At 44.1% G+C, this 19,571-nt stretch overlaps 1 protein-coding gene across 1 annotated transcript in view; it reads right to left on the bottom strand.

Moving 5' to 3' along the window:
• Positions 1–1,534: 1,534 nt before the first annotated feature.
• SNTB1 (syntrophin beta 1) overlaps positions 1,535–19,571 on the bottom strand; it is a 125,634-nt gene continuing 107,597 nt past the window's right edge. The window contains exons 4-7 of the mRNA XM_070940355.1: positions 15,914–16,053; positions 7,368–7,564; positions 5,200–5,390; positions 1,535–2,195 (exon numbers count right to left, since the gene is read on the bottom strand). Coding sequence (XP_070796456.1) covers positions 2,103–2,195; positions 5,200–5,390; positions 7,368–7,564; positions 15,914–16,053 — 621 coding nt within the window. The 3' untranslated portion in view covers positions 1,535–2,102. The remainder of the gene's footprint in view (positions 2,196–5,199; positions 5,391–7,367; positions 7,565–15,913; positions 16,054–19,571) is intronic.

Raw genomic sequence — 19,571 nt, 5'->3', positions numbered from 1 at the left:
TCTCCTTTCCTTGGTGGAACATGCTGAGTATGGGTGGTAGGGAAGAGACTAGATCACACAACTTATTTCTCTCCTTGATGTAAAGCCACGAGAAAAAGGAGAAGACCTTGGAAGGCACAGAAGGTTCTCTTCCTTGCTTAGGTGAGGTCTCCAAAACATCGGTAGAAAAGATACCCCATGGTATTGCTGATTTTTGCAAGTTGGATCAGAGTGCCTAATAAAGGACAGCACAACCTATTTTCTGAGCTTTAATAGCCACTTGTTGCTTCCTCTCTGCACTAGGTGATTTTTGTATGGATCTTCTAGCTGAGATCGATGTTCCTCTTCTTCGCCTTGTTCCTAGGTTTTTCAACACGGCTGATCGCCATGGCTTGCGCCCTAAATTACTCAAGACTTCATGGGCAGCGCTTCTGTATCCTTTCTATCCATACTTCTTCAGCATCCTCCTCTGTCTCCTGGTGGCTGCTTCCACCTTCTTCCTCATCGCAAAACTTTCTCCTTTGCTTTAGAAGGGCCTCTAGAGCCAAATGTTGCAAAGAGGTTTGGTTGCAAAGCACAGGAAAATGACAAGCCACAAAACGAATGAGCCAAAATTCCACTTGACCGCATCACATACGAACTAAAAGTTCAGCCAACTTGGGACTCATTTGAAATGCACTTCCTCTTTTCAAGATGTTTTAAGATGTTTTATTGTTTCCATCGCTTTTACTGTACTTCCACGGTAATGTTTCAAAATGCATTATGTACGCCAGATTCCACCTCCCTCCCCTTCACAACTTATAATCGTTAACAGAACACTTGCAATCTTATAAAACTTACGCTTTGTTTTTTCCCCCAGCAAATTCTCCAATGTGTCCTGTGTCTATGTTATCTAGAGATATTTTTGAGATCTTGCTCCAAGTGTGTCCACTCAAAAGTTCCTTTTTATGGCTGGTTTGATCAGTCAGAAAACTCAGTCTGCCTACAGCAGGATTTGCCAAACCTGACATCTTTAAGACATGTGGACTTCACCTCCCAGAATTCCCCAGCCCCAGGGAATTCTAGGAATTGAAACCCATGTGTCTTAAAGTTGCCAAGGCTGGGAAATCCTTGACCTACAGCAACTTGAGCTCTGCCCATGTGACTTATACAGATTGATGTGCTTATTAATGGGGGAAAAAAATTAGAGCGGATCGCACATCCATCTCATCTCTCAACAACCAATTCACTAAACTTGCACATAGATATTTTGTGCTTTTTGAAAACCGAAATATAGTTTGTGGTGAGGGGAAAAAAAATCTAAAGCACATAAGAGTTCGTTTTAAAAATCCTTATTTTGATGGTAACTCTCTACTTAGCTGTTTACTTTTCAGTGGCTTTCAAATTTCGTGCTATCTAGGATTTCTATCCACAACCGTTTCTCTGCAGTTTGCAAAGGATTTAAAATATGTTACCAGTTTACAAAAACAGCCCGATCTACTAGAGGTAAATAGAGAGTATGTTTTAAAGCAGGGGTCTCCAACCTTGGCAACTTTAAGACTTGTGGACTTCAACTCCCAGAATTCCTCAGCCAGCAAAGCTGAAGTCCTCAAGTCTTAAAGTTGCCAAGGTTGGAGACCCCTGTTTTAAAGGGTGGTGGGAAGACGATGAAGGGGAGAAGGGAAAAACTTTGCATTCACAGAAGCTACTCTACCATCACCAATCTTTTCATTGAAAAATTGCTGAATCTTCTAGGGAAGCCCTGACATTCTCAAAACCCAAGATGGAGCGGACTGCTCTACAAGCATACATAGAGGCACACTTAATGAGTACGAAATGTCATCATACAGTCATTCATCTCTTCTTAATGACTCAATTTTGGCTTTATTCAGAGCAATCGATGTTGTTTCCCTTGCAACATATGTTTTAGTTGAAGCAAATATTCTGACTTTTATTCTTCAGAGCCCTATTATTGTATTTGATCATAGCATTGACTTTGCCCCATATCTGAACTTCAGGTCATCTGCAGAAGAGTTCGTATGTTCTCCTAGTTAGCTCGCAGTGCTGACAACATGTTGTAGAGTTGGACTCGAGTAGTTCCACTTTTGTTGTTGTTGTTATTCTTGCCAATGACAGAAAAGAATTTATGCTACCAATCCAAGTCTTGTAATCTTGGCAAAAAGGAATGAATGAATGATGAATACAATCGGCTTTGGGCAGGAATGAAGGTCCAGTTGCTGAAATCAGAACACAAATAGACAAGGAATTACTGCGTGTGGTTAATTCTGGACTGGGTCCAGAATTTGTTGCCCAAGCCACTGAATATTTTAGTTGAAAATGTAGCATTATTTCTCAGCACTGTGACTGAAGCTTTGGCAAATACAGTGATATCTCGGTACTCGGCTGCTTCAAAACTCATCGAATTTGGTTCTTGACGCATTTTGATGTGAAAATGTTGTCCTGGTACTCGGTCTATGTTTAATACCGTGTTTTCCCAAAAATAAGCCCTCCCCAGATAATAAGCCCTCCCCTGAAAGTAAACCCTTCCCCAAAATAAGCCCTCTCCCAAAAATAAGCCCTCCCCAAAAATATTTAACTGCATGCGTAGCCAGTCCCTGCCATTTCCTCTAGTTAGGGTTAGGGAGACAGAGCTGGAAATCAGGTAAGACGGCAAGCGGAGCCCCGTCTTGCTCCACACGCCCCAAAATAATAAGACCTCCTCAAAAATAAGGCCAAGCGTTTATTTCAGGGTTCAAAAAATATATAAGACAGGGTCTTATTTTCAGGGAAACACGGTACTTGATGTGCTGTTCTAGGAAGAGGGGGACAGCTGTGGGGAACAGACAGAAAGTCAGCCATACTGGGAAGGTTGCTTCAAAAGGAGGAGGATGGCCACGGACGGACAGGAAGTTGGCCACGTTCGGAAGGTCGATGAGATAGGAAAAGGGACAGACAGAAAGTTCTTCCCGGCCAAAACAAAGGCTCACATGATAAGTGACATGGTTTGTTTGGCACTCGTCCGTTTTAGTTCCTGTCACACCTTCCAGAATGAATTAAAACCAAGTCCCGAGGTACCACTGAACCAGCATTTTGAAGCTCCAATAGATTATTTAATGGAATAATTCAGGCATGTTACATCAGAAATGATTTTAAAAGACAGAAAGAAGAGTCAAAACAATCACCAGATAAGTGGGCCTTGAGCTCTGGTCCAAGAAAATAACTTGAAAAAAAGTGTCTCAAACAAGCCCCTCCCTAGATAAAGGAGATAGCACATTCAAACTTGCAAAATTCAATTACTATATCTGTTTCAGGAAAAGTAATCCTGGCCTTGGGACAGGATCTAAGTCTGCTCATCTTGTAGAGCTGACATGGTTACCATTGTAATTCTACCACAACTGTATTTACAGAACTACACTACGAAATCGGGAGATGAGGGAGAGGCAAGTCTAGCACTTGATTCCCTATCCAGATAATTGACCTGCTTGCTGATGGGGACAGTGAGGAACAGGCTGTCTATCCAAAATCCAATTGAGAGACCATGAAAAGAATTTTATATTCAGTTCTAGATGTGAATTTAAGGAACAGGAAAATGTATTCCTGTCTGTGTGGAGGGTTTTTTATGTGAAATGCCCTTCACCCAGTGGTGGGATTCAAATAATTTAACAACTGGTTCTCAGCCCTAATGACTGGCTGGGTGGGCGTGGCTATAATGGGCGTGGCCAGAGGGTGTGACAGGCAGCACTTGACCTCCTGCACCCCACTGGGAGCAAAAACGGGTCGTGGGGGGAACGCTCCCCCCGTTCCCTATTTTGGGCCTAGTAGGCCTTCCTGAAGCCTCCTGGGAGCCAAAATGGGGCGCATGGGGACTCCTGGAAGGGGAGGGGCGGGGCCAGCCAGCAATTTAACTACCAATTTGCTTGAACCGGCTCAAACCAGCTGAATACCATCACTGCCTCCACCGAAAGAAAATGTCCTCTTGGAAGGAGGCAGGACTGCAAAATATGATCCAAGGAGTAGATGATGCTCATATCAACCTTTTCCAAGCTTTTCCATAGAGTGCCTCCAGATGAGTAGGTTCTTCACTATCCCCATCAAGAGTCAGACTCACTCTCTCTCTCTCTCTTTTTTTTTTTTTGTAGTTATGAAGTTGTCAACCCTGAAGCTGACCTGGCTGAAGCCGACTTGGAGCTTCAGTGCTGCCACTCTGCAGCGAGGGATAGGGAGGGGGGATTAGAGATAGCTGGGGTTGTAGTCGAAATAAAATACTTTCTCTTGGGAACCAAAGACGTTCTCACACCTGGCCGGAGGAAGGAGGAGTGATGTCACCAGACCAGCGGACGCTGCCTTGATTGGGCCATGTGACTGATTGTTTGGGGCTGAGGGAAAAACTTTTACTTTTAATTAGGTGAAAACCAAGGGACCCCTCAAGAGTTAGTTTTCACTGGATATGTGCCAATATGATATCTCCAATAAAGCTATTCTTTGAGAAATCCACCTGCCTTGGAGTTTTTGCTTGTAATGGATCTATTATTTGGAACTCTGACAGATGTTTTGTATGGAATGGAGAAAATTCTTTTGTTTTATAATGCAGAAAATTTGTTGTTTTTAGTTGTGAAGTCGTGTCCAACCCATCGCGACCCCATGGACAATGTTCCTCCAGGCCTTCCTGTCCTCTACCATCCTCTGGAGTCCATTTAAAGCTCATGCCTACTGCTTCAGTGACTCCATCCAGCCACCTCATTCTCTGTCGTCCCCTTCTTCTTTTTCCCTCATTCTTTCCCAGCATTAGGCTCTTCTCCAGTGAGTCCTTCCTTCTCATTAGGTGGCCAAAGTATTTGAGTTTCATCTTCAGGATCTGGCCTTCTAAAGAGCAGTCAGGGTTGATCTCCTCTAGGACTGACCTGTTTGATCGCCTTGCAGTCCAAGGGACTTGCAGGAGTTTTCTTCAGCACCATAGTACAAAGGCCTCCATTCTTTGGCACTCAGACTTTCTTATGGTTCAACTTTCACAGCCATTGCAACTGGGAAAAACCAGTTTACAATGCAGAGAATATCCATGGGTAATAATGTTAACCATGCAAGGGACAATTCATTAATGACTAGTAATGCTGACATGAAATGTGCTTTTCCTGCTTCATAGAACAGCTAATCTGTGAGGATCGTGTTTTCTAATAACCAGATGCTACAAATGATAACAACCTTCACTTCCAGCTATGTTGAAAAACAACCCAACACACTTACAATTTCACCTTCCTTTCCTCCAAAATCCAAATAGAGCATCCGAATCCCATCGTCTGAAGACGATTTTAGCTTCTCGTAGGGATACTGGAAGATGGTTTTGGGAAAGGCACCAACTTGGGGTTCGGTGGTGAGGGAAAATCCATGGTCATAATGGATGGTCAAACGGCACTCCTGGTTTTTGTACGTGCAAGCTGAAGAAGGAAACAAGAACAAAACAGGATTTATGGCACTTTAGAAGAGTGATATTGCTAATAAAAGATTATGAGGCCACTCCGATGCTGGCAGTAGCTTGGGGATTAATAGGAATGCTAATGAGTTCCCTGCTAATTGGAAAGAAGTTCCAATGATTGTAACAATGAGGTTAATATAGCACAAAGGTTTCAGCACAGCTGACCATGCACCATTAAAACGTGGTACGATCCATAGTGTAATACCAATTGCTGTCTGCGTTTAATTAAAAAGGGAGTTGGGTATTTTATAACATCCCTGAATCAGGTTTATCAGCCTTGGGGAAAATACTACAGTCAAGGACATGAAGTAAAGTGTAAACTTCCAGTGAATAAGAGACGTTTAGCCATTGGTCTTGCTTTTCAAAATTTCTGGATGCTAAGACTCCTCTTGTATAAGATTTACTGATAAAACATTACATTTATATCCTGCCTTTCCTTAATATGGGGAGTCAGTATTCTTGTCTTCATTTACCCTATGTCATCTCAAAAGGACCAATTTGTGAGGCGGCTGAGACAGGGGTGAAATCCAGCATGTTCTGGAGAACCGGTAGCGGAAATTTTGAGTAGTTCGGAGAACCGGCAAATACTACCTCTGGCTGGTCCCAGAGTGGGGTGGAAATGGAGATTTTGCAATATCCTTCCCCCCAGGAGTGGGGTGGGAATGGAGATTTTGCAGTATCCTTCCCCTGCCACACCCACCAAGCCACGCCCACCAAGCCACAGAAGCGGTAGTAAAAAAAATTGAATTTCACCACTGGGCTGAGATACTGACTGCCTCAAGCCAATTTATAAGCTCTATAATGAAGTGTCAGATTTAGCACTTCGTGTCACAGATGGAAGTTCAATCCACCCTACAGAACTCCTTCTCGACTCTTTTTCTGGCCTTGAACCTATAAGACTCACCTTGGTTTTCTGACCAGGCCACTGCAGGGACTAGGATTAGGCCAATTGCTCTGCTCTCAATTTCTCCTCAATGTCCATCTCTTATCAGGCTGCCTGAATTGTTTTAATCTCCAGAAAAACTGTTGTTGACATTAGTCTTTCCTCCTCTCTCCCTCCTTCTTCTTTAGATCTTTTAAAGTGCGCAAATGTTGAGACCAGACCATTGATCAAAGGATTTAAACAAAACAACAGTCCAGGCTAGCAAAGATCTGCCATTTAGTATGAGCAACAGATGTTGGATGGAGTTGATTTGGCTCTCTAGCCAATCACTCCAAACTGTAAAAAAATCCTTTCAACACCATCTAGTTTATTGACATGGTCTCTGTTTTGCTACTGGCAGAAGCCAGGGAGGTCCACCAAGATTTGAGACTCTAGAAAGAGTGCAGAGAAAAGCAACGAAGAAGATTAGGGGACTGGAGGCTAAAACATATGAAGAACAGTTGCAGGAACTGGGTATGTCTAGTTTGATGAAAAGAAGGACTAAGGGTGACATGATAGCAGTGTTCCAGTATCTCAGGGGCTGCCAGAAGGAAGAGGGAGTCAAGCTATTCTCCAAAGCACCTGAGGGCAGGACAAGAAGCAATGGGTGGAAACTAATCAAGGGGACAAGCAACTTAGAACTAAGGAGAAATTTCCTGACAGTTAGAACAATTAATCAGTGGAACAACTTGCCTCCAGAAGTTGTGAATGTTCCAACACTGGAAGTTTTTAAGAAGATGTTGGATAACCATTTGTCTGAAGATATAGGATTTCCTGCCTAAGCAGGGGGTTGGACTAGAAGACCTCCAAGGTCCCTTCCAACTCTGCTATTCTATTCTATTCTATTCTGTTCTGTTCTGTTCTGTTCTGTTCTGTTCTGTTCTGTTCTGTTCTGTTCTGTTCTGTTCTGTTCTATTCTATTCTATTCTATTCTATTCTATTCTATTCTATTCTATTCTTATTTCTCCTGTTCTGGGAGAACTTGATTGCCAAGCAGCTTCTCTGCTGTTGATTTACCTGTTGTGACTTCTACGGAGAGTTCAGCTGCGTTGTGGCAACCTTGGACTAGGCTCCTGGTCCACAGTGAAAGGTCTCGGCTAGTCTCGGTTTTGAAAAGGTGGCTCTCAATCCCTTGTTGCGTGCCCGTTCGAGTGGCAAACGACAAATCTACCCCAGACTGTGGAGAGCCCTTCCCGGGTCCTGAATGTACCAACCTGAAAACAAATTTAAGAATCAACACATGTTGTTAGGGAAACAATTTTAGTGGGAGAAAGCGGAAGAAAGACAGTTTCATTGGGGATCCCGTATATGTCTGCCATTTGTTCACTTGCATTTATGGGAAATTTTTCCTTGTGACTAATCAAAATCCTTTCCCTAAAACAGCTCTTTCTCCTCCCATCTCTCCTTCCCTTCCCCCATGCTGCTCTTGGGCCGCTTTTTTTCCCCTCAGTGATGCCCGCGACGGGCTCGAGGCAGAGGCCGTGGCCCCTTTTTTCGCTCCTGTCTCTCGGCCGGCTTCTCTCAGCCTCCCTTCCCACCGCTGCCGCCATGCAGGAGCTGATCGCCAAGTTCGACTTGGAGATCATGGTGGAGCAACAGCTGAGCACCCAGCTGCTGTCCTTCCCGGGCATGGACAAGTCCGGTGCTGCCGTCTGTGATTTTTTTTTTTAAGCAGCATGTGGGAAAGGGGGGGATATGTCTGTTCCGGCACATCAGTGGTGAAAAGACAGTGGTTTGTAAACACGGGTTACGAGGCCTGTGCAAAAAAGGGGACCAGTGTGAATTCTTGCACGAGTTATGAAATGACCAAGATGCCAGAATGTTATTTCTATTCAAATCCTAATAAAAAGCAACATTTCCTTCCTTCCTTCCTATTTTTATAATACATAAACCTTCAATCATACTTCATGTCTGATGGGTATTATTGTCCTAGCTGGAAAAAAGAAGCTTCTAGGGAAAACAAGAGCCCCATCCCATTTTGCAATATATTACCTTGTTTACTAAGGGTTTCCCCCCCACCCAAAGAATCATGTCAAAGAGGCAACTAGGAAGATGTATCTGTAATAGCTTGGTAGCCAATGTAGTTTAAACATTTTTTATGCATTCCAAGGATCCAACCTATGTGTTCAACCTATGTGCAAATAGGTTGAACACAGTGGTGAAATGTAAAATTTGTTACTACCGGTTCTGTGGGCATGGCTTGGTGGGAGTGTAATGTGACTGGGTGGGCGTGGCCAACTTTTTTTTTTTTTTTTAAACTTCTAAAAGCATTTTTTCAACAACCTCTTCGGCCGAAGAGGTTGTAGAAAAAATGCTTTTAAAAAGCTCTGACGATCCCAGCTGAGCCGCGCGATCATCAGGGGCTTTTTTTTTTACTTTTAAAAGCAATTTTTTTGCCGAAGAGGTTGTAGAAAAAATGCTTTTAAAAATTAAAAAAAAGCCTCTGATGATCGCGCGGCTCAGCTGGGCATGGGGGGGGGGAGAGGGATTTTTGCTACCGGTTCTCCGAACCACCCGCCGCCATTGCTACCGGATCGGGTGATCTGGTCTGAACCGGGAGCATTTCAACTCTGGTTGAACAGCATCAGGAAAAAAACCTGAGCATTTATTAACCTGTACAGATCAAGGAATCAGAGGCCATTTCAAGGTAACTGAACAAAGGATGGAGAGTACAGAGAAAAGAGAAGGGTTGGATGAGGGAGCTGATGAGAGCTTTCGCCCACAAAGTTCTCCCAGCTGGAGAAGATTTGCCAGGTCAAAGGAACCTTTTAATGGACTGCGATGTGCATTTAAGAGCCAGCATGCTCTAGCAGGTCACAGCAGGTGGCAGTATCTGGCCATCTTTTCCTGCCTGGCTGTCATATAGGGTCAAACTTGGTTGTTGGTACATAGTTATTTATTAAGTGCATTTGATTTATACCTGCCTTTCTGCTCTGGCAAATACGCAAAGCATCCAATAACCGAATATAAAAAGTTTAAAAATTCCACGCTAACAAGGGCGTAAACAACATTTGTTGAGAATGAGGCATCTTCGCAGAGTTCCTACAAACAAATGGGGGTGGGAAGGTGGAATAAATATATTCCATTGTCTAGGAGCAATGTCTGAGAACCCCCCATCCAATGGGCCAGAAAGTAGGATCTATAACAATGGGACATCTTCAGAATGGTTGACCAAAACCACTGGTCCGTTTTGTAACAGGACAGGCAGTCCCTTTGAGACTTTAAAGGATAACGCCAGCACCTTACATTTTGCCAGTAACCAACAACCAATCAGTACAGATCGTTTAAAACAGGCATTATACTAAACCTGTACTTGGAAAGTAGCCTAGCTCTTATCTTTGACCTCAACGTCGATTTCCAGATTCTATTTTTTTTTCTCAAGGACAGCCCAATCGGACTTGTACCGTTGTCACAATCAACTGTCATCAAAGCATGGATAATCACTGGTAGGGGTGGCCAACTCAGGAAGAGTAGCGGTTGGTCTATTACAGTGGTGGGTTGCTAACGGTTCGCCCCGGATCGGACGAACCGGTAGAAGTGGCGGCGAGAGGCTCCGCCCACCTGCCCGGACATTTCTGTGCATGCATGCGCACAAGCGAACCGGTAGCAAACTAAATTGAAACCCACTACTGGTCTATTAGTCATACTGGGCAAATATATACCACACATTTCTTCCCCTACCACTTTCCAAGAAAAAGTCTTCTATCTTATGTACTGGGGAGGCCAAAGTATAGGCTGGGCTGGAGCGCTGGAAAAATATCTTTAAAAGAACCTTTTCTGTATTGGTGCTAAAAAAAAAAAAATAGGAACATGTCTACAAAGTTACCAGGAACCAAGCTAAAGATCACCATCTGGATTCATGTCAATCTTGATTCCTGGCGACTGCCTAGACCAGCGGTATCGAACTCAAGGCCTGTGGGGCGAATCCATCCCGCGGGGTGCTTAGATCTGTCCCACGGGGCTGCCCTGGAAACAGCAAAAGACTGGATAGAGGTTCCTTTGCCAGTGAAAGCATGCGCAGCCTCCAGGGCTCTGTTTTCACTGGTAGAGGGCTACAGGAGGCCGTCGTGGCCGAAAACAGAATCTAGGTGGGCTGTGTGTGCCCCCCCCAGCTCAGTTTTCTCTGGCAGAGGGCTGCAGGAGGCTGTCGCAACTGAAAACAGAGCCTCAACGAGTGACATCAAGCTGGCCACACACACCCCGACCCCCCTCCGAGGTCAAAGACAACCCTGATGCAGCCCTCAATGAAATTGAGTTTGACACCCCTGGCCGAGACAAGTCCCTGCAGCTTTCTTGACAACATTTTGGAAGTGGTTTGCCATTGTTTTCTTCCTACGACCGAGAGAAAGTGACTGGCCCAAAGCTAGTTTCATGCCTAAGGCAAGAAAAGTCAGGGAATTGCACAGCAGCTGTTCACAAGGAGTCAGAGACACCAACACAAACTTGTAGTTTTATATAAATAAGTATATCTATTTTTTGCTGTAAATCATAACGTTTATATTTACAGCAGACAAGATAGTCAGTACCAGTGGTGGGTTGCTCTCGGTTCGGCCCAGTTCGGGCGAGCCGGTAGTGGTGATGTGTGATGTCAGTGAACTGGTTCTCTATGACTGTGAGCTGGGCCCTCCCACCCGCCCCCGTGTTATACCTACATTTATTTGTCGTTTTTTAGCCCAGTTTATAGGCGCGGCAGAGTGGATTGCTGCGCCTCAGCTGGGCAGAAATCTAATGCACTTGCGTGGAGTGCAAGGTCGGTGCGCGTGTGAACGAAGCGAGCATGCGCGCGGCAATCGCACACAAAGTGCGTGCGCAAAGAGAAGCAATGGTAACACCAGTTGGAACCCACCACTGGTCAGTACATCATGAAGTATACACACTGAAGAAAAAAGTGTGTGTGTGTGTGAGGGAAACACTTAGATGCCCAGCCTTTGATTCTATGGGACAGATTTGTGAATCAAATTGTATGTGTAAAAAAGGACATAAAACAGGACTTGGAAGATCCATGTAGGTTACAGGTAGTCCTCAACTAACAACCATTTGTTTAGTGGCTGTTCAAAGTCACAACAGCCCTGGAAAAAGTGAATTATGGCAGGTTTTCACATTTTCAATCGTTGTAGCATTCCCATGGTCATGTGATCAAAATTCAGGCACTTGGCAACTGACATGTATTTATGCCAGTTGCACCATTCTGGAGTCATGTGATCAGCATTTTTAACCTTCCCAAGCTGGTTTCCAACAAGCAAAGTCAAAGAGAGATTTGAGGGGGGGGGAGAGCGAGATTTGTTTAACAACTGCATGATTCACTTAACAACTGTGGTTGTTAAGTCGTTAAAGCTTAACAACTGTGGCAAAAAAGGACTGTACAATGGGGCAAAACTCACTTAACAACTGCCTTGCTTAGCAGCAAAAAACGTAGGCTCACTTGTGATCCTGAGTCGAGGACCAGCTGTATCTAAAATAGCTGAAAATTGGGATTCTGATCTAACTGATTATGACAATACACAGCATGCTGGCGGGATGAATTTTTCAAAGACGAAACTGCATCTCGCGATGTATATTTCCAGTTCCCCTGACTTCAGACAGGTGCGTGCTTGTGGCAACTTAGTTGTTCTTTTCTAAGTAGTTGTCCTAAGATAACCTTCCTGGTCTATAGAAATAGGGAACTGGATACCACAGACATTTCGCTTGCCTGTGGGGGCTGTTCAGAGGTTGCAAAGTTTCTCAGGTTTCCTGTGCGGTTTCCAGAACAAAACAAATACAGGGTCAGGCAAAGTTTCTCTGACAGGTACTGGGAATCCAAGATAATAAAAACTGCAGTCCAATTAAGCGTACATTAGGATTGGGGGGGGGGTCAGAGTTTCAGCGGATTCCATGGTTTCAAGCCAACGAGCTTTAAACCCAAAATCGTGTGTAGAAACCATGATGGCTGGATTTTTTTTTCTGCAGTAATTAAGTTTCTCACTCTTGTATCATCAGAATATTAGGTTGGGAGCCTGGCCCTTCAACAAGTCATTCATCTCCGTTTGTTCTCCTCAACTTTTCCCTAATGACAGCTCAACAGTTAACACTACATGGGCCAGCTTTGGCTGGTAACATGAGGAACTTCTCTTCAGAGAAGGAAGGAGACAGAAGAAGAGGGAAGGAGAGAGGGGAAAGGAGAGAGGGAAGTGGATGAGAGGAGAGGAGTAGGAGAAAGGGAAGGAGAGGGAAGTGGAGAAGAAGAGAGAGGAGAAGGGAGAGGAGGAGAGAAAAAGGGAGGAGAGGGAAGGGAAGGAGAGGGGAGAGGAGAAGGAGAGAGGGAAGGAGAGGGAAGTGGAGGGGAGGAGAGGAGAAGGAAAAAGGGAAGGAGAGAGAAGTGGAGGGGAGAAGGGAAGAGAGGGAAGGAGAAGGGAAGAGACCTAAAGAGATGGACCGTCGTTGTAAAATTGGGTGGAATATGGTGTGTATGAGAAAGGAAAACAGACGGATCATATTTTTTTCTTACTTGATAATTATATAATTGATATAACAATGGAAGATAATACATGTTATAATATGATGAATGTTATCGTATACAGTACTTGTTTATATGTTACTTTATATTTGTTTATATACATATGATTATGACGATGACGTTTGTTCGTATGTTAAAACCTTGGACACCTAGAGAGCACACTCAAGATATAAAAGAAATGTATGATATAAAACAATAAAAAATATTACAACAGAGAATTTATCTTCTGCGGTGTTCAGGAGAAGCTGATCAAATGCATGAAGCTTCCATTGATTGTCCAGACTTTATTGTAGGGGTCTCCAAACTTGGTAACTTTTAAGACTTGTGGACTTCAACTCCTAGAATTCCCAAGCCAGAATTATGGGAATTGAAGCCCACAAGTCTTAACGTTGTCAAGTTTGGAGATGTCCTGCTCTAAAGTGTGCTGTGGGCCCATCATATTTCTCCAATGAGGTTCAGAGATGTTTCCTCAAGACTATCATCTCAAATCACTGCTTTTGTCTCATCCCTTGAGATCATCAAGTAAGATGACCTCAAGGGTGATCCAATGATAAACTGGTGTTCTACACCCCTCCCGTCAGAGGCCTTGCTATGTAAATGCTTTCTGATGCATCAGCAGCTTCCAAGTTTCAGTAGCACAATTCTGTGTACCTTCTCAGATTGCCAGATTGAGAGGGTTATATAGCTATGAATTATGAAAACTATCCACTGAAGACAATACACAGGACAAGGGGCTAAAATCCCATATGTGTCTTGTAACAGATCTCCTGAATTTGGATGCATGGATGGATGGATAGGAAGAACCTTTGATGTGGAAAGTACTGCGGATAATCCTTGACTATCTGTAGTACTTATTTATTTTATTTTATTATTTATTTATTATTTAAATTTTTATACCGCCCTTCTCCCGAGGGACTCAGGGCGGTGCACAGCCACAATAAAACACATATATCCATAAAATTTAAAAACAGTTTAAAACAAATTAAATAATTTGGCCCTTATATTAAAAAAAACTAAAACACCCATTAAAATTCGTTATTTAAGCCAGCCCAGCCTGTTGAAACAGTAAAGTCTTAAGGGCACGGCGAAAGGTACGTAGGTCAGGGATCATACGTATCTCCGGGGGCAATTCATTCCAGAGGGCAGGTGCCCCCACAGAGAAGGCTCTCCTCCTGGGGGTCGCCAGTCGACATTGTTTGACCAACGGCACCCTGAGGAGTCCCTCTCCGTGGGAGTGTATTGGTCGGTGGGAGGCTATCGGTGGCAGAAGGCGATCTCGTAACTACCCAGGTCCTAAGCCATAGTCCCTAATGGATTTATAGTCCCTAATGGAACCTGGCAGTTTTAGGATCTTTTTTCCCAGTGGTTGTTAAGCGAACCCATTGTTCTCTACAGCAGGGGTCCCCAACCTTGGCAACTTTAAGACTTGTGGACTTCAACTCCCAGAGTTCCTCAGCCAGCAAAGCTTTGAAACATTGTAAATCACAGTCACATGACTGCAGGGTGCTGCAAACCATCATAAATGTGGGCTGATTGATGAGCACCCAAATGTGGTCACATGACAGTGGGGTAGGAACGTGAGAGTGGATGTCGGAACTTCGGAACATACCATATTTTTCGGAGTATAAGATGCACCTTTTCCCCCCAATAAAGAGGGGGAAAATCTGGATGTGTCTTATGCTCTGAACGTAGCCCCGCCCAGCCTCTCAAACGGAAGTTTCATTTCAGAGACTGAAAAAAGCCTCAGAAATGAAGCTTCAGAAAAAAAGCCTCTGAAATTAAGTTTCAGAGGCTTTTTTTCGGAAGCTCTGTTTCGGAAGCTTTCAGAGGCAGAAAAAAAAGTTTTTTCTGAAACGGAGTTTCAGAGGCTGAAAAAACAGCAAGGCACAGAGTTCACAACCAAGGAACCCGTTGCTAAAATTCACCTCTGGGAACAGCTGATTGGGGGTATTCCGGGAGGCCGATCCACCTGCCACTCAGCTTTTTTCTTATTTTCCTGCCCAAAAACTAAGGTGCACCTTATACTCCGATGCGTCGTATACTCTGAAAAATATGGTAGTTAGTTTTTGTGGGTAAATGTCTATGGAGATTCTCAATCATCCAGGACACGGTTGTTCCAAAGAGGCTTGTTCCAAAAGGCAACTAGATTTTCCTGGGTTTTTTTGTTTGAAAACATTTCACTTCTCAACTGAAGAACTGAAGAACCTTCTTGGATGAGAAGCGAAATGTTTTCAAACAATAAACCGAGAAAGTTCAGTTGCCTTTTAGAAAAAGCACCTTTGGGATAATTTTTGTGGGCTCCATTGTAACTTTGAATGGCCACTGAGCAACCGGGCCCAAGTTGAGGACTACCTACATAAAAACCCGTTAATATAATACTACACTTTTTCCTATTATGGGAACACATAATTTGTTATTTCTCACCTCTCTCTCTTTCCAGTTATTTTTCATCTTGTACCTTTTTAATCGTAGCTAGAGGGGAGAATCTGTTTTATTACAAATCTGCATAAGCCCCTCTGGCTAAAATGGGAGTGAAAAACATGGGAAAAAAGTAATTTAAACGGAGGTACCTGCTAGCCAAGAGAGAACTTAAAAATGAGGTATCTCTTTATATATTCTGGACTAGAGAAAGGAAAGTGTCTGGCATCCATCAGAGAGCTTAAAAATGCGATCTCTCTCTCTCTCTCCTGGTAAAGGTTCCCCTGGTACATATGTGCTAGTCGTTCCCAACTCTAGGGGGCGGTGCTCATCTCTGTTTCAAAGCTGGAGAGCCAGCGCTGTCGAAGGACGTCTGCATGGTCATGTGGCCGACATGACTAAACGCCAAAGGCGCATAGAATGCTGTTACCTTCCCACCAAAGGTGGTCCCTATTTCTCTACTTGCATTTTTTATGTGCTTTCGAACTCCTAGGTTGGCAGAAGCTGGGACGAGTAACAGGAGCTCACCCCATTACACAGCACTCGGGATTCGAACCGCTGAACTGCCGACCTTTCGATTGACAAGCTCAATGTCTTAGCCACTGAACCATCGTGTCTCTATATATATTCTGGTCTAAAGCAAAGAACATACCTGGTAGCTAAGAGAGGGTAGGAATGCAGTGGAGTAAACCAAGCTTCCTTGATGCGTGGCATGCTTTCAAATATCAAGAGGTCCTTCTCTGTCAAGGCAACCAATACAGCTTTCCCAGGTTTCTCATTCTCTCCCAGCACCTGGACAAAACAAATCAAGATTTCCAATGAAAGAGGCGCAAGGAAAAAATTCAGAACGCTGCTTTTCCCATGGCAAAATACCACAACACCCAAAACCTAAGATCAGCCCCGCTGAGTCATAGCAAGGCCCACCTTCGTTTAAACTTTGTTGCCCACAGTAAGCCAACAAAACGTTCTTGGCCTGGGGATAAATGCTTTTAAAGCAGGAAACTGAGACACGGAACATTTCTCCGCTGCTGATTTATGACCTCTGTACAACGTCTTCCAGCTATCATTGAGATGATGTAAAGCTTGTCCTCCTTACTGCTATTTTGGCTCAGCCATGGTTGAATGACATTAGAAGATGCTATGAGTCACTGGTGTGAAATGAATACTGTATATCTTCCCCCCCCGGTGTTCCCTGGAATTTGGAGGCAGGCCTTCCTCAATCGGCAGAAAATATTGAGTCTTCCAGATTGAACAGACAGGCCTGTCTTTCATGAATTCATCCAATCTTTTTTTTTTTTTTTTTGGTAGCCATCCTGACAGTTTCACTGTGCAAAGAAGTGCTTCCCCCTCCCCCCGATTGTATAAGTTTTATTAATGTTATCTGGTAGGTTTTCTTTTATAAGTCGTTGTCCCTTCCCTGCTGACTGCCTTTGTCGGCCAATCCACCTTTGAGGATAGCAAAAAGACCCCAATTTTCCTTCTCTCGAAGTGACCTTTCCCAATTCTCTCTTGTCTCCTTGCTGGTCCTGAGGCGAGGGATTTCCTGAGAAACTTTAGTTTGTCCCCAAATCAAGAGTCGACTATCGTGCAGGCAAGTGCTAGGACGTATAGCTTGTGGCTTCTCACAATTCCTCAGGGATTCATCTTGTATTTATTTCTAAAAGCACTTCATCCTGTTTTCCATTCAGCTTTATAAGTTCTCCTCCCAGAAGTTCACAATAATATAGAAGACATACCGTATTTTTGGGAGTATAAGACGCATTGGAGTATAAGATGCACCAGAGTATAAAAGACGCACATTTTTGGGGAGGAAAACAAGAAAAACAAAATTCTGCCTCTGCCTACCAGCATCCACTGGTATTCATCTCCCTAGTGTCCTTGCAGCAAATAGCAAACAGCCTGGTTAGCTTCAGCACATTATCACAGCCTGATTCAGCACGAGCAGCTGATTGGCCTCCCGGAATACCCCCAATCAGCTGTTCCAGGCTGCAGAGATTGCCACAGACCATCACCACCTCCGTGCCTCTTGTTTTTGGCCTCTGTGCCTCATGTTTTTGGCCTCACTTTGCGTTTTGCGTTTGGAGGCCAAAAACGTGAGGCACGGAGGCGGCGATGTGCTGGGGCGATCCCCGCAGCCTGGAACAGGTCTAAAACAGCATGAGGAGGCCGAAAACACGATGTGCGGAGGCCAAAGGGTGGGGGCTGGTGGATGGGCAGGGCTACATTCAGTGTATAAGACGCACCCAAATTTTCACCCTCTTTTAGGGGGGAAAAGATGCGTTTTATACTCTGAAAAGTATGGTAATACTTTAAAACAACAACAACTCTGAAACAAAGATAGTTGCATTTTCAATACAGTCTGTAGGAAGGGGAAAAAAATCAGAAAATTTCATTAGATTGCTTCCAAATGCCTTTTCAACTCTCTGGTTTTAAATGCAGTCAAATTAGCTTCCTGAGGAAGGATTTTGCAAAGGGGAGGCCATTACCAAGGAAGTTCTGAGATGTGTACCAAGGAGAATTGAACTGGTGCCCGCTTTAGTGATGGCAAGCAAAGGAGCTCTCTTGGGAGATTATGATCCCCACCTACTTATATATGGACTGTTTTATTCAGATTGGAAAGTTACCTGTTATTTATCAAAGGAGAAAAAAAAATCAATTAAAATGGCCCAATGTAATAATATTTTCATTGCTATTGAAGCAATGAAACATGACACGGGTTCCAGCAGGGGTGGGCTGCTGGGGGTTTGCAGGAGTTTGGGAGAACCTTTAGCTAAGATTCTGTGCAGTTCAGAGAACTCCCAAATCCCACACCTGGCTGGCCCCGCCCACCACAGCCCTCCCCTCCCAGGAGTCCCCACGCAGCCCGTTTTGGATGCAGGTAAGTGCAGGACACGCGTGGAGGCTTGGGGAGGGCAAAAAGCAGGCCTACTGGAAATTCGGGAAGGTGGGAAACAGACCCGTTTCTGGCCTCCAGAGGGCCTCTGGGGCCCAGGGAGGCAGTTTTTGCCCTCCCGGGAGCTCGAAGAAAGCCTACATAGTCCGGGGAGGGCAAAAATGCCCCCCCCGCTGTGGTGCAGGAAGCCAAGTAGGCCACTCCCACCATGGCCACACCCACCCAGCAACCTGGCAGAGAACCCCTTGCTAAAATTTTTGAAGCCCACTCCTGGGTTCCAGGGTGTCTTTCCCAACGGGAAAGCCTCCCCCTCTCGTGCCAGTGAAAGAGGGCTGCTGTCTGCTAAGGAATTCCAGCAGGCGGGTTCAAGGAGAAGAGCCTTTTCTGCTGTGGCCCCATCCCTGTGAAACATTCTTCCATCGGAGGTGAGAACTGCCCCCTCCCTTTTGGCCTTCTGGAAGGGTATCAAAGCCTGGCTTTCCTGTTGGCCTGGGTCCCCAAGTGGGGGGGGGGGTGCTCACCACTGGAAGTGGCTGATGGGATAAGAAAACCTCATCCCTGTGCTATCCATCTCTTAGCTCTCTTAGTTTTGGTTTTAGTAGAGTTTTCAACATTCAATCGGTGTACTAGGGGAGATAGGAGGCATACCGTGTTTCCCTGAGAATAAGACCGGGTCTTATATTAATTTTTGCTCCAAAAGATGCATTGGGGCTTATTTTCTGGTTAGGTTTTATTTTTGGGGAAATACGGTACTAAATGCACCCATCTGGCTGACGATCTTAACTGGGCCTTATTTGGGGGGTAGGGCTTATATTACGAGCATCCTGAAAAATCATGCTAGGACTTATTTTCCAGTTGGGCCTTATTTTTAGGGAAACAGGGTAATAAATAAAATAATAAAATAAATTAAAATAATAAAAAATTAAATTAAACTAAACTGAATTAAATAATTAAATTAAATGGATGGCTTTATTAAGTTAGCAACACTGTTTAATGAAGATTTGGCTGAATGGCTTAAAAATGAATTGTTTACCATGAGGCTGACCGGTAATTAAATGGATTTTTGGGGTGTTTTTTTTGCAAAACTATTCTTTATCATTAACAGAGAACAGCTACTTAAATTAGAGTCCCTGTTTAGTAAACAAATTATCTCTTATTGGCAAGCTCCAACAGGTTTTAGCAGGTATTCAAGGAGGTTGGAATTTAATTGAAGTGCTTTTAGGTTTCATAACGGGAGGCTTCTTTTCACGGAAAAAGTAATTTCTCCTTCCTCATAGCCATTAACCCACTTCAAAAAGGATGTTTTAGATATACAGAATCGGAGTCAGAAAGAGCCACAGAGGCCATTAAGTCCAACCCCCCTGTTTAGTGCAGGAATTCAAATTAAAGCACTCCTGACTGATGGCTGTCTAGACTC

This window comes from Pituophis catenifer, unplaced genomic scaffold (assembly GCF_029215685.1).
Source record: "Pituophis catenifer annectens isolate HBS135680 unplaced genomic scaffold, rPitCat1.0.hap2 SCAF_3, whole genome shotgun sequence".
NCBI classification, from domain to species: Eukaryota; Metazoa; Chordata; class Lepidosauria; order Squamata; family Colubridae; genus Pituophis; species Pituophis catenifer.
This window is presented reverse-complemented; position numbering and strand designations above follow the sequence as displayed.